This window comes from Homalodisca vitripennis, chromosome 5 (genome assembly GCF_021130785.1).
Source record: "Homalodisca vitripennis isolate AUS2020 chromosome 5, UT_GWSS_2.1, whole genome shotgun sequence".
NCBI lineage: Eukaryota > Metazoa > Arthropoda > Insecta > Hemiptera > Cicadellidae > Homalodisca > Homalodisca vitripennis.
The window spans coordinates 178,712,193-178,727,598 of record NC_060211.1 but is presented as its reverse complement, the minus strand read 5'-3'; the positions used below and the strand labels follow the sequence as shown (position 1 = coordinate 178,727,598).

Genomic DNA, 15,406 nt, shown 5'->3' with positions numbered 1-15,406 from the left:
GAACTATTAAAAAAGTCACACTCACATCCAACACCAGGATCTGTCTTTGCTCGTCCTTAGAGGGCAGGAAATGTAATGACCTCTCCAACACTGCAACTGCCAACATCACACTCGGCTTCACTTTCTTGAGTTTACTTTCTTCTTCCTCTGGAGGTTCTTCTTCACTTCTGAAATGTAGAAAATGTACACAAAGTGACAAGCCAAACTCGAACACAATTGAGAAGCTTTAGATCAAACCCTTTAGATACCAAGTAATGTACAATAATAACAACACATGAAAAAGGTTGCACAAACTAGGTATAAGGGCAACACTGCATTAGTCAGCTGAAAGTCAAAGTGTTCAGCAACAACTGTAAATAAAATAACTGAACCCGGTCAGCAACACAGGTGGAGACAGATAAATCACCATTATACAATAACAAAGAGAAAACTAGTGTTTTTAGAAATATTACAGATGAAGGAAGTGACACAAGTTAGAGGTGCATCAAATAAGAAAAAACTCCAAAATCTTTGATAGTTCACCAAAATGACGACCACATCAGTCATAAATTGGAGAGCTAGTTCATTATCTAACCATATCATAGGACTTCTAGCCAAACATGGACTTCACCCTACCACAGTGCATAGTATGCAATTTGCAGACTACTGCCTGAAACTTCATATGGCAGAGGAAATTATCAAAAAGGTGGGAGCGCTATTGTCAAGAGCTTAAATATTGAATGAGCTCATCTACAAAATGTCTGAGACTAAAATTTCATCTAATCAAGGAATCCCTCTTTTAATTTTTGGTATAAATCGACCACCCCATGCTCCTCTACGCAATGCTTTGACACTAATTGCATTGAGTCACAAGTAAAAAAATGCCTTAATTTATATAGTAGTTAACCTCAACAGAGACATAAGTAGAAATAATAATACCCTCAAATTTCAGGAGTTTATAGCATCATATGACTTCTAGAGACCTATCACCTACAAGAATCACTTTATCCTCAACCTGTTCAATTGATGTAGTATGTACTAGCACTGACAGCAATGTAGTAAATAATTTTATATCGGACCACACTGGATAACTCTGCACTTCAGAGATTCCTTCTAAGGTAAAAAAAGCTTTGATTGAAACTTGTAGATATTTTAACATTGTTAACCTGTCACATCTAAAAAATATCATAGTTATTCAACACTGGAGAATGTATTCCTATATGTTAATTCTCAGAAAGCTTATTTGCAGATCGCTTCACTTTGACAACTGCATTAAATTTTGCCTGTCCTTTTACAACATCATGTAGTAGGCCTAGAAATATAAATAAGCCTGAAATAACTAGCCCAAAATTAGATCACCTAAGGTGTAGATTCATTGAAGCCCAAGTAATACATGTTAAGTGGAAGTGTAGATGTTAGGCAAGAAGCACCAAACAAGGTAGCGTATTACCTAGAGCTCCGCAAATAAGAAAAGAAGCAAGTTATAACATTATACCAGAACTTAGCAAAAAACAGACCATACGGAGTATAATTAGCAGTAAAAAGATCTCAGAAAAAGAAGCTATAGAAGTAAACTGGCAGCTGTTTTCTTCTGGTGAATTATTGAAGACATTATCAAAGGGCCTGAAATGTTCAACCATTTCACAGGCATAGCTCCACTGACTGTGACCAAACATCCTGCTTGAGACATCCACTATGCAGATAACACAATTTGCTTCTAACACTTGCCAACTACTTTCCTTACAATCACTTATCAATATTTTTAAGCAGATGAAAGCAACACCTTCAGCATGGGTCAATCAATTTTTATCCAGAATTCTGAATTAATGAACTGTACATTCAACTAACTGGAATAATAAATAAATCAATAATTCAAGCAGTCTTTCCAGCAGAACTGAATGTTCAAAGGTTCATCCTCCTCATTTGCAAGGAAAATAAGACGACACCAAGAATTAAAGACCCATCTCTTAATTCCAACAAACTTTAAGATTAAGGAAAAAGCAGTGCTCTCAAGATTTGTATGGCTCATATCCAGACTTACTACGAGAAAAATCTACAACTGCACCTGTGGATCTCAATGAATACACAGTTGATCATATGGAAGCGGGTTACAGACAGCAGCATGTTTCTAGATCCGAGCAAAGCGTTCAATTTTCTGGATTATAGTTGTTTTGATTAAACTTGAAAGCTTGGGAGTTTGAGGAACAGCACTCCTTTTGTTTGAGAACTATCTTAGTGAAAAAATACAATTGTTAGAGCTGAAGCAGGCCAAAATTAGTGTAACCAAAATGGTATTTCCCCCACCAAGAGATAAAAAAGGTTTTCCACGGTTCTGTACTTATATCTCTTTTATTGGTGCTGTTTAACCGGTGACCTCCCCAAGTACATGGAACCTAACATCAAACACTTTAGTAAGCTGACTGAGCAATACTGTTTTGCTCATCAACACTAAGACAGTTGAATATTTAAAAATAAATATCTGCTGATACGGCTCACCAATACTTGTTCTAAATAAAAGGTGGATGGTCTTTATTAGAAACAAGAACACAGTCTGTGGAACTTAGTCCAACACCGAGACTCTTGATTGGACTAAGCGTTTTGGAATAATCACTGATGACCTTATGCCTACAGCTCAACACAGCTTTGTTTGTAGACTCTTGGAGCAATTGGAAATTCTTTAAATATTATTAAATATTAATAAAAACGCTACTTTTCCAAATTGTTTATTATTTCGGGCAAGGCCTTTCAAAACCAAAGGTTTCATCTTCAGGCAACTGATGATGAAACCTTTGGTTTTGAAAGGCCTTGCCCGAAATAATAAACAATTTGGAAAAGTAGCGTTTTTATTAATATTTAACAGCTTTGTTTGTTTTTAAAAGAATCAAAGCCATAAGCACGGAGCAGCCATACATACAGTTTATTACACCCTCTTTGAGTCACATATCAGATATAAAGTAATCTTATGGAGTCAGTCTTTCGGTCAAGAACTTCCAGAGAGATTTGGTTATTTAAAATAAAACTCTCATAATTATGGGGAATACACAGCCACAAGATGGCTGCAGAGAGGTATTTAAAGTGCTGGGAATATTGACTGTCGTCTCAATAAGGACCCTTTTCATAGTGGAAGCCTTCCTACATGCCTATACAAAAGATCTACCAAGAAATGGCTACATACCTACTTCAGTATTCCACCCCATGAAATGGTCTTCTTCAATAAGAAATTCTCTTATTCAGGAACAAAACTATTCAATCTACTCCCAACAGGGATGGGACTGACAGTCCGAAAACCTTGAACTCAACACCTCTTTAATAGAGGACACCCTTGAAGAATACTCAACAAAATTAGAACTACTGAGAAGAAACTGCTGAATTTATTAATTTTTACCAGCGAACAGCACAATTATTTTAACTTCATTTACTATCTATTTTGCAATACTTAAAACGTTTTTTTACTTTTTATTCAAGTATTTGTTTTTTCACCATTTACACATGTTCAGTACTTGATATATATTTATGAATAAAATTTGCTGCATCTGTACCTGTACCTTGACTATTCAGAAATTGATATTTTCTCATTGATGTCTTCTTCAAGAGACTTATCATCCTCCAAAAGTTCAGCGGCCTAAATAAACCCTTATATTTTAAAGTTGAATTAGGCTCCAGTTTACCTCCTTTTATTGCAGTGTCTGATATCTGATCCTGTCTCAGACTTGACTCCTGGAATCTGAAGTCATGTGCACCTAACGTAACAATGAGACTGCAACTTCACCTAATTATAGGTGTCTCTGATCAAATCGATGTGAAGGTTCATTTTTAGCTTCGTCAGACTTTCTTTGGATCTCTTCTGACGAACTTGAATCCAGATTCCAGGAGTCAAGTCTGAGACAGTGTCAGACACCAAACGCTGCAGTAAAAGGAAGGTGAACTGGAGCCTAATTCAACATTCAAATTGAATCAACCCTCCCTACCATAGCTATGTTAAGTGTAGGAAACCCTTATACTTCAGAAGCTGCTCCAGAATTGTCTATCTTTGTTATACTTTAGACATCACTTCACCTAATTTATCTTTTTGATAGTAAAGATCTCCATGTTGATCTCTTGTTTGAGACAGAGTCATGTTATAAATTGCTAGCATCCTCTGATACCTTCTATAAATTCAGAATCTGATCTAGAACTCCCATGTTTGATATAGTCTAGACATATAGACTACACTCTTCACCTACCTTGACTGTTCAGAAGTGAACATTTTCTCATTGATCTCTTCTTCCAGATTTTCATCATCTTCCAGATTCTCAGCAACCTCCAGACATCTCTTATACTCCAATAGTTGCTCCAAAATTGTTTTACTTTGTTGAGGCTCTTCACAGGAATCTTCCCCTTTAGATCCACTCTGCCATCGTCTTAGACAAGTGAGAAACGTGAGGAAAACTCGTAGAAAGCCATTAGCATTTGATTCTTGAAATTCATCGCAGCTTTGCACCAAAACCTGCAGATGGATTAATACTCTAATAATAAAGTTAAACTGCTACATTTTAAGTTTTTCTAAAATAAATATATTAACAATAAATTGTAGATTCATTTTATTTAACTATCTCAAATTTTAAGTGACCCTTAGCTGATTTTTATTTTAAATAAACTAAATAATGTTTTTTGTTTTTATAATTCAAAATTAAGAACTATGTTGTTTTATATTAATCAATCGATCTTTATTCGCCTTTTCAAATACAATATGCATTGAGAAAGTCAGTAATATTGTCTAGACGAAATGGTCAGAAACAAGTAATCCCTAATATATATATATATATATATATATATATATATATATATATATATATATATAGTTAAGCATATTGAATTGTGCTATAAAATGTAACAGGATCAGATAAAATTTCATGAATAAATATTGGATTGTTTCCAGAACTAAACTAATTAATATCATAATGTAAGACAATAAGTCATAAGTTATATAAATAATAGTTTAACAAAGAGAGATTTTTTTATTTTCTAATTCAAAATTACTTATAAACTATGTTGTTTTCAAACAATGCAAGTCTTAACAAAATTATTAAATTACCGGTAATCAATAAAACTATAGTTTCTCTATCAAATACATTCACAGTAATCATTTTACAAGCCTGGCTATGACAACTGATATTTACTCTAGGTTAATGCCTATCTACAAATAATGTAAAATCATGCCTGGTATAGAAACATTTACTCTTTATCTTTTTAGAGTCTAGGATATGGGTATTGTGGCAGATTTTAAAACCAATTATTATTTTTTTATTATTGAATAAAACCTTAATTAAATGAAAATGCAGTCATTAATAACAGCAACTAGTGTCTAGTTTTAGTTGGAAGCGAATTGGTCATGGAGGAACTGCCATCTACTCTAGTTTCCCTTCATATCAAAGCAAGGTTAATAAGTTATCAGTTGAACTGTTGTGTGGTGAGTTGGACTAAGACGAGTTTACTTTGGCCTTTTTCACTCACATTTAGCCTATGGTTTGACTATATGGGGAAGAGATGCCAAGTCACAAGAAATATTAATACCACAGAAAAAAGATTAACAGTAATAACTGGATCACATAGACTGGCCCATTGTAAGAAAATATTTATAGAGTTAGAAATATATACATTGTATTCATTGTACATTTTCAGTGCACAGAAGAAAGATTAAGGGTAATAACTGGATCACATAGACTGGCCCATTGTAAGAAAATATTTATAGAGTTAGAAATATATACATTGTATTCATTGTACATTTTCAGTGCACAGGAGAAAGATTAAGGGTAATAACTGGATCACATAGACTGGCCCATTGTAAGAAAATATTTATAGAGTTAGAAATATATACATTGTATTCATTGTACATTTTCAGTGCACAGGAGAAAGATTAAGGGTAATAACTGGATCATATAGACTGGCCCATTGTAAGAAAATATTTATAGAGTTAGAAATATATACATTGTATTCATTGTACATTTTCAGTGCCTTATGTTTTAAGATCATATTTAGATAATGTTTGAACAAGAAGCTCCAAACATTCCCATAATACTAGGTCTGCATTCTTAATTAACTTGCCACAAAATAGGCTAGAAAAAAGTGAAAAAATCCAATAGTTATTTTAAGCTGTTTAATGAATAAAATACCTGACAAAGTAAAGAAACTAGAGCAAAATCGGGTTAAAGCTCACTTAAGAAACATTTTATCGAAAAATCCTTTATATAAAATAGTGGAGGTTTTATCAAAGAATTTAACTGTCATATTTTGTAGTCTAAAAGATGATTAACTATAAATGTATGTTTAACAAAATGTAGATAAATGTTACAATGTTTCTGTGATTAATTGTTAATAGTTTTTAATTATTGTTAAACATTGACTATTTTTATGATTGTTATTTATTTATTTGTTAGGATATTTATCTATTTGTTATTTATTGACTAATCAAAAATATTGTCCTGTTATTTTTATTTATTTATATCATTTGGAGAATCGTAGTTACAATTTAATGTTAATTATATTGATTTTACCAAATTGACAACCAAGACATGCTATGAGCAATATTTACTGCCTATATTTGATAAATTTATATTAATCTTGACTTGCCTATGTATTTGTATAGAATATCTTGTGGTAGAATAAGTATTCCATTATATTCTATATAAACTATTTTCTGGCAAGTGTAAAAGGTTCTCTGTAAGCAACATACATCTTCCACAATCTCATGAAGACTCGGCAGAACTTGTATAGAGGTGTGTCTCATGACGACAGACAAAACACTGAGCACACCAGGATTGTGGTTAGCCCGCCTCAGTCGCAATGTGATGTGATGTGACAGATAATCCACGTTGGCACAGACCAGTTCCGTAACACCACCACCCACACACGCCCTGGCCACATTCTGTACAGCTGATAACCCTGTAACAGATACAGCATGCTTGCACACCAGGATTGTGGTTAGCCCGCCTCAGTCGCAATGTGATGTGATGTGACAGGTAATCCACGTTGGCACAGACCAGTTCCGTAACACCACCACCCACACACGCCCTGGCCACATTCTGTACAGCTGATAACCCTGTAACAGATACAGCATGCTTGCACACCAGGATTGTGGTTAGTCCGCCTCAGTCGCAATGTGATGTGATGTGACAGGTAATCCACGTTGGCACAGACCAGTTCCGTAACACCACCACCCACACACGCCCTGGCCACATTCTGTACAGCTGATAACCCTGTAACAGATACAGCATGCTTGCACACCAGGATTGTGGTTAGCCCGCCTCAGTCGCAATGTGATGTGATGTGACAGATAATCCACGTTGGCACAGACCAGTTCCGTAACACCACCACCCACACACGCCCTGGCCACATTCTGTACAGCTGATAACCCTGTAACAGATACAGCATGCTTGAACACCAGGATTGTGGTTAGTCCGCCTCAGTCGCAATGTGATGTGATGTGACAGATAATCCACGTTGGCACAGACCAGTTCCGTAACACCACCACCCAAACACGCCCTGGCCACATTCTGTACAGCTGATAACCCTGTAACAGATACAGCATGCTTGCACACCAGGATTGTGGTTAGCCCGCCTCAGTCGCAATGTGATGTGATGTGACAGATAATCCACGTTGGCACAGACCAGTTCCGTAACACCACCACCCACACACGCCCTGGCCACATTCTGTACAGCTGATAACCCTGTAACAGATACAGCATGCTTGCACACCAGGATTGTGGTTAGCCCGCCTCAGTTGCAATGTGATGTGATGTGACAGGTAATCCACGTTGGCACAGACCAGTTCCGTAACACCACCACCCACACACGCCCTGGCCACATTCTGTACAGCTGATAACCCTGTAACAGATACAGCATGCTTGCACACCAGGATTGTGGTTAGTCCGCCTCAGTCGCAATGTGATGTGATGTGACAGGTAATCCACGTTGGCACAGACCAGTTCCGTAACACCACCACCCACACACGCCCTGGCCACATTCTGTACAGCTGATAACCCTATAACAGATACAGCATGCTTGCACACCAGGATTGTGGTTAGCCCGCCTCAGTCGCAATGTGACAGGTAATCCACGTTGGCACAGACCAGTTCCGTAACACCACCACCCACACACGCCCTGGCCACATTCTGTACAGCTGATAACCCTGTAACAGATACAGCATGCTTGCACACCAGAATTGTGGTTAGCCCGCCTCAGTCGCAATGTGATGTGATGTGACAGGTAACCCACGTTGGCACAGACCAGTTCCGTAACACCACCACCCACACACGCCCTGGCCACATTCTGTACAGCTGATAATCCTGTAACAGATACAGCATGCTTGCACACCAGGATTGTGGTTAGCCCGCCTCAGTCGCAATGTGATGTGATGTGACAGGTAACCCACGTTGGCACAGACCAGTTCCGTAACACCACCACCCACACACGCCCTGGCCACATTTTGTACAGCTGATAACCCTGTAACAGATACAGCATGCTTGCACACCAGGATAGGGTTAGTCCCCATGCCTTTCAACCCAGAAGTCAACAAGCAATATTTTAGTAATTTTTTGCTGTTGTTCTGAATCACAATTTAGTTCTAACAGTTGTTCCTTTTCTATCACAGTAAAGTTTTCTGGTGTTATATCTATATCAACAAATAGGTTTTGGATCCAGAAATATTCACTGAAGTCTTCAAGAAAGTAAAGGTTGTAGCTTTGAATCAATCCAAGACAGCGTGTTTTGATGCTTGTCAGAAGTGCACGACTCAGTTTGAGGTCATTTTCTTTAACAAAATTCTCGAGCGTTGGAAACAACACCTTTTTCTATTCTGTTTCTTTTGCTGCTTCGTTCAGCTTCTTTTTCATAGCACTTACTCTGTCATGAATCCGAAAGGAGTGTTAGATTGGATTTCCTTGCAGGGTTTGATTGAGCTTTGAAAATATTGTAGCAAAATACGCAAACATACACAGCTACAGTTCATCTGCTAAGCAGTCTTTCAATTCAAAATTTGTGTCAGAGAAAAACACAAAAACTTTAAGGCACAGTTCAAACAAATGTGTCAATACTTTTTCCCTATCAACAGCCATCTGACGTCTGTGTGCTGCAACAGCTGTCTGTACTAACCACTCATTTCATCGCATAATATCGCTAACAAATAATATCAGGATTGTAAAGCACATGCCTTGATAAAAATTACTGTTTTTATGGCTTGGTTGAAAACCTTCTTCAACCTCTCAGGGCAATTTTTGCTTATCAAAGCTTCTCGAAACAAACAACAGTGAATGAATGTTGCATAGGCAGCTACTAGTGTTACTCCAGTGTGACACCCGACCATTGAAACGGCTCCATCGGTACAAAGTCCCACACGCATCCTTCAATCCAGATCATGCTCATCTTCGCTAGTTGTATGTGTTGTTAATACCTCACAAAATAGCAAATATTCATTTACCCCACTAACGTCTTCATAACTAACATAAAACAGCAAATTTGGCATATTGGTTATATCTGTGTTGTCTCATCAATTTCCAGTGAAAATAAAATGGACTGTCTTTTCTTTTTTAAATAACAAGCATTGTACATCTAGTGGCATGTCTATCACTCTCCATGCTACAGTGTTGCTAGATAAAGAAAGAGACTATATCTTTGGCAGCCGGTAATATTAAAGATTCACTGATTGCACGAGGCTGAGCTTCTTGCGCGACTCTTAAACAAACTTTATATGAGGCTTCAACTACCGAGGTGTTTGATAATGAAAATGAGCTCATTTACATCCCCAGGATAAGTAAACCCAAAAGCTAAATAATTAGGATCACACTTTCGTTTGACTCCGCTTTTACTTGTACTAGAAGTAATTCTGGATAGCTGAATGCTAGTTTTTGCTGCATCAGATTCAGTAGGCGTATGGGTACTTTCAGTAGTCTCAGTAACACTTTCAAGAGTTTTCACATCGCTTTCATTAATCAATCAATCAATCAATCAATCAAGAATTTTATTGTCGTTAAGCACATGGCAATAGACAAAGTCAAATAAAATACAGTTTCATCTAATACAATTTCTACAAAAAAAAAAAAAAAAAAAAAAATATACATGTGCAAAATAAATAAACAGTTAATAAACATTATTTATATTTTACATAAGGTCTAGAAATTTATTATATATTTAAGCATCTTCCTAAAGAGTAAATATCTTGACTGTTTAATAAACATAGACATAAATATATATCTATATAAATAAATAGATAACACATAGACATTAAAATTACAAAATAAATTAAAAAAACAAGATGACATTTAAAAATACAGTTAAAATCTTAAAGTACTAATATCACAGGCCAAAAAATCACTAACAGAGTAAAAGGTAATTTCTTTCAACCATTTTGACAGAATAAATTTAAATCTGCTAAGGTTTACAGACCATGCTTCTTTTGGTAACTTATTAAATAATTTTATTTTCATAAACACATGGCTTTTTTTTGATTTTTCTAGTTTTATAGAAATACAATCAAGTAAGTAATTTTGTCTAGTATTATAGGTGTGAACTTCATTTCTAAAATTATAATTATTTAAGTTTTCCTTAACACTAACTAAGCTAAAATATATGTACATACATGGAAGAGTCATTATCTGGAATTCTTTAAAATATGGAACACATGATTCTCTACCTGAGATATTTGCCATTATCCTAATAGCTTTTTTTTGCCATTTGAACACTTTTAGTGATTGTGAGCTGTTGCCCCAAAGTGTTATTCCATATAATAAATGGGAATTAAAGAAGGCATAGTAAGCAGCAACTAACATTGGGAAACTAACACAATTTTTTAGTTTTCTTAATAAATAAGTAACTCTAGATAGTTTTATACACAACTGATTTATTTGACATTCCCAGCTAAGCCTACTATCTAGATATAATCCTAATAGTTTAACGGGTTTAGTACCTTCATTTATAAGTTTATTCAATGAGAAAACAATATTTTCAGTTTTACTACTGTTTACAAGTAGCCCGTTGACTTTGAACCATTCCTGAGCTGCTATCATTGAATTATTTTCTTCAACAATAACCCATTCAAATCTTTACTTTGATTCAGAAGAGTGGTGTCATCGGCATATAGTACTGCTTTACATGGCACATTGAATGAAAAATCATTCACAGCAACTATAAATAGAAAAGGACCCAGAACAGATCCTTGCGGTACCCCAACTTGAATTGTTTTAAAATCAGATAGTTCCAAGCCTGTTACAACCATTTGTTTTCTATTACTTAAGTAAGAGGAAATTAACTGTAGTTCAGAATCTCTAACTCCATAGCTATTGAATTTACTTACAATCAGTTCATGAGAGATGGAGTCAAATGCTTTTGTGAGATCTATTAAAGTTGCAGACGACAAAAATTTATTTTCAAAATTCTCTAAAACGTTTTCTACTATTGCTTCTATGGCTTTGGTTGTGTTTAAGTTTGGAAGAAACCCAAATTGATCTTTACATAATAAATTATTATTGTAAAAATATAAACTTAGTTGGTCCTTTACACAACTTTCAAAAACCTTACTAAATATAGGTACCAAAGAGATTGGCCGATAACTGGAAGGATGTGATTTCTCACCCTTTTTATAAATTGGAATGACTTTGGTCACTTTTAATGCTTCAGGAAAGACACCATATTCCAACATCATATTGAACAAAAAAGTTAATGGGTCTACAAGTACATCGATTATTTCTTTTAAAAGTTTGTTAGAGAACCCATAATAATCTTCACTTTGGGACGAACTTAACTTTGAGACACACTTTAACACCTTAGTGTTATCAATGCTTTGCCACTTAAAACAACTGACCCCACCGTTACAACTTAAAATATAATCATCAACAAACTCAATTGCTAAAACATTATTTGTTGGTGTAAGTGAAACAGAGCTTATAAAATAGTCATTAAAATCATTAGTATTAACAGGTACTTCTTGACTAACTTTAGAACGGTTGGTCTCAAGCTTTATAATATTCCAAGCAGCTTTACATTTATTCTTAGAATTCTTTATATATTCGTCATTCGCAGATATTTTGCCTTCTAAAATTTTAGCCTTATATAATTTTTTTGCTTCATTATAAACGTTTTTATGCAGTTGTTCACTTTCTCCCCCTACCGATAACTTATATCTATCATATAAGGTAACAATAAAATCTCTACATTTTTTTAACTCTGGTGTGAACCATGTGATTTTTGGCCTTTTAAATTTACTTTTTTTTATTTTTTTAGTTTTACAGCATTCTTCAAGAGAAGTTGTCAAAATAAATAAGAAGTAGTCAAAAGCTTGGTTAACATTGGTGCACTTCGTAAGTTGTGTCCAGTTAAATTGTGACAGTTGTTCCTTAACCTTTAAGACTGAATTAGCAGAAAGCATTCTTTTTAACAAAAATGAAACTTTTTCACTATTGTTGTCAACTATGATCAAGTCAAAAAACACTGCAGATACACCAGCATGGTCAGACAAATTAGGATCTAACACTTGACATTGTACTATGTTTGACTCATTAAGGTTTGTTATTATATTATCCAAGCAGGCTTCTTGTCTAGTGTTTTGCTCATTTAAACAGTATAAATTCAAAGAGCGAAGTATGTTCAGAAAACAATTACATTCATTAGATTTATTGTTAATATTTATATTAAAGTCACCAGTTAAAATAAGTTTTAAATTTGCAAATTTTTCATTTAAAAATTCTACGATAAACTCTAAACTATGGAAAAATTGGTTGGTATCAGAATTTGGAGTACGGTAAACAGTTACAACAATGACATTAATCTTTGACAAGATTATAGCAGCTGCCTCAAAGGAGTAATCAACACAAAACTTGTCAATATCTAACAATTTAAAGGTAATACAATTCTTTACAAAAATTGAGCTTCCACCTCGTTTTAATGGTGGGTTTCTACAAAAAATGCTGGCTAAGGTATAACCAGTTGGTATATACAGTGTTGATTCTTCTTTATCCAGCCAATGTTCATTAATTGTCAAAATATCAAAACAATATTTGTCTAACCATAATTCTAGAGCCTCTAATTTATTTCTAATAGATTGCACATTCAAATGGTATACACTTAAGTCCCTGGAGCAATACTGGGGTAGGCCTACCGGTTGTGGGTTGGTGTCTGGAGCGGAGAGTTTCCCGATGACGTTGTACTGTCCTCGGTAGTTGGAGTGCTGATCTCCGTCGTCATCATGGCGTCAGCTACTGATTCCTCTGAGCCGGTCCTAAGAGTTGGTGAAACATTATAAGTCTCTTGCTCCTGTTTGCTGTCCAGGACTCTGGCTATCTGATGTGCTAGCCACATCTTCCCTCTTCTGTTGAGATGCATACCATGACGGGTGTGCAAGTGTCTTTCAGCTCTACTAACCTCCACCAAACTCACGTCTCTGAATTTATTACACATTTCTTTAAGGGCACAGTTAGTCTTTTTCACCTCTTGATTAACACAGGACCATTCCACCAAGTCATACCTCCTTGGTATATCTACTACAACGATTTTGGAAACAGTACTTGTTATTTTATTTAGCACCAACTCAATGTTTTTTATTGCATCTTGAGCATTATTTATTGCCACGTCATTGGTCCCACAAAGAATCACTAGTCCATCCTCTTCTCCCAATTTTTCCTCCTCGATGTTGTGGTTGTCCAAAACTTGACCTGTACGACCACCTGGTCGAACCAAACCCACAGCTTCATATGTGTATTGAGTTTGGTTTAGATTCCAAGCTAGGTCTCTTCCATGACTATCGGCACAAATGAGGAGCTTCTTCTTCTCTCTTGAAGACGTTTGTACTGGCTGTTCCTTTGGCCCATTTTCTTCTTCTTCTTCCTCCACCGACAGCACCTCATATTGATTTTTGGAAATAAAATTTAAGTCTTTATTCTGAAAAATGATATTTGTTGCATGTTTTTGTTTTCTATTTTTTACAACTGTATATGGAAGTTCTTTATTTTTTTCTGAGTCCAAACGATTATTTTTATTCATAATACTGCTGACAGGGGTCGATAGTTTTGCAGGAAGACTCCTTCTTGGACCAGTTGCCTTGTATTTATTCAGGCACTTGCATTCAGACTTATTTTCAGAAATTTCCTTAACTTTCCTTTCCAGTAACTCAATACTTTCCTCTTTTTTAAGGACTAGAGTTTCAAGATTTAAGGTATAAGTACTTTACTTTTAAAAACTTCAGGTTTAGAACCACTGGTTGAAGGTCCAGGTTGGCAACGTTTTAGAAACTTATCCATATCAACTGTGTCGAAGCAAAGAATGAGACAAGTCACAGAGCTGACGAGCCGAATGGTCCTGATCACTTCAGAATCAGAGCCGAGCTTTCCCGAGTGAATACTGTGCACTGAGCAGAAGGGTTTAAATTTCACTCATATTACAAAGTATTATTATTTCAAGTCAGCCACTTTGTTTTTATTACATTAAACTAATAAAATTTAATACACTAATATTACTAATAAACTAATAATAATCTCATGCTCGGATAAACGCCTTGTTCACTTGTACTTACTTACTTACTTGATTTTTATTTTTTTTTTATTTTTATTTATTTATTACATGAACATTAAGAACAGTAATTTGTCAAGTTACAATAAGTAGAATTAAGGAGATGTGTTCATTAATTCCAGGAACTCTTCTATCTTGTACACAGGATTCTCTAACAGGAATTCTTTAAGCAAGCTCTTCAGTCTGTTGCCAGTCAGGGTCCGGAGGTGGTCTGGAAGGAGGTTTTTCAGTTTTTGGCCTACGTATGACGGTTTTTTCTCGAAGAGGGCTGTTCTATGTTGGGGTAGGACGAATCTAGAGGCATGGCGTGTGGGGTAGCTGTGAAGGTCCATGTGAGTCTGCAGGTTTAGTGTGTCTGCATATAAAATGGCTTCATAGATGTAGAGCGCAGGTACTGTTAGTATGCCTAGGGTCTGATAGGCTTGACGACAGCTTTGCTGGGACTCCAGGTTTGCAATTGTCCTAATTGCCTTCTTTTGTAGTACAAGTACTCTCTTCAGATTTCCCGAGGAGCTTCCCCAGATTGTAAGACCATATCTAATATGAGATTCTACTAGAGCGTAGTATGCCATTTTTGCCGCTTCCTGAGTGCCAACCCATTTAATGCGTTTAACAACATAGACACCAGTGCTGATCTTATTGCAGATGTGCTTTACATGGTTTGCCCATGTGAGTCCATTATCTAGAGTTATTCCTAGAAACTTAATCTGATCAGCCACTGCTACATTGGGGATACTAGTGGGTAGAATTTTTTTTTCTGCTAAAATGTACTTGTGTTGTCTTGTCAGGGTTTATTGCTAAATCATTTTGTTTACTGTAGGCTATGGCTTTTTGAAGAGATGCAACAGAGTTGTCGTACAATTCTTGAGCTGTGTCATTTTTTAAAAGGAGGGTT

General features: G+C 35.7%; 1 protein-coding gene across 1 annotated transcript in view; it reads right to left on the bottom strand.

Moving 5' to 3' along the window:
- LOC124363753 (TELO2-interacting protein 1 homolog) overlaps positions 1-15,406 on the bottom strand; it is a 127,879-nt gene that overhangs the window by 41,950 nt on the left and 70,523 nt on the right. Inside the window, exons 12-19 of the mRNA XM_046819014.1 lie at positions 8,188-8,460; positions 7,784-7,999; positions 7,470-7,685; positions 7,156-7,371; positions 6,999-7,057; positions 6,692-6,919; positions 4,203-4,465; positions 26-167 (exon numbers count right to left, since the gene is read on the bottom strand). Of these exons, the coding sequence (XP_046674970.1) occupies positions 26-167; positions 4,203-4,465; positions 6,692-6,919; positions 6,999-7,057; positions 7,156-7,371; positions 7,470-7,685; positions 7,784-7,999; positions 8,188-8,460 (1,613 nt within the window). The remainder of the gene's footprint in view (positions 1-25; positions 168-4,202; positions 4,466-6,691; positions 6,920-6,998; positions 7,058-7,155; positions 7,372-7,469; positions 7,686-7,783; positions 8,000-8,187; positions 8,461-15,406) is intronic.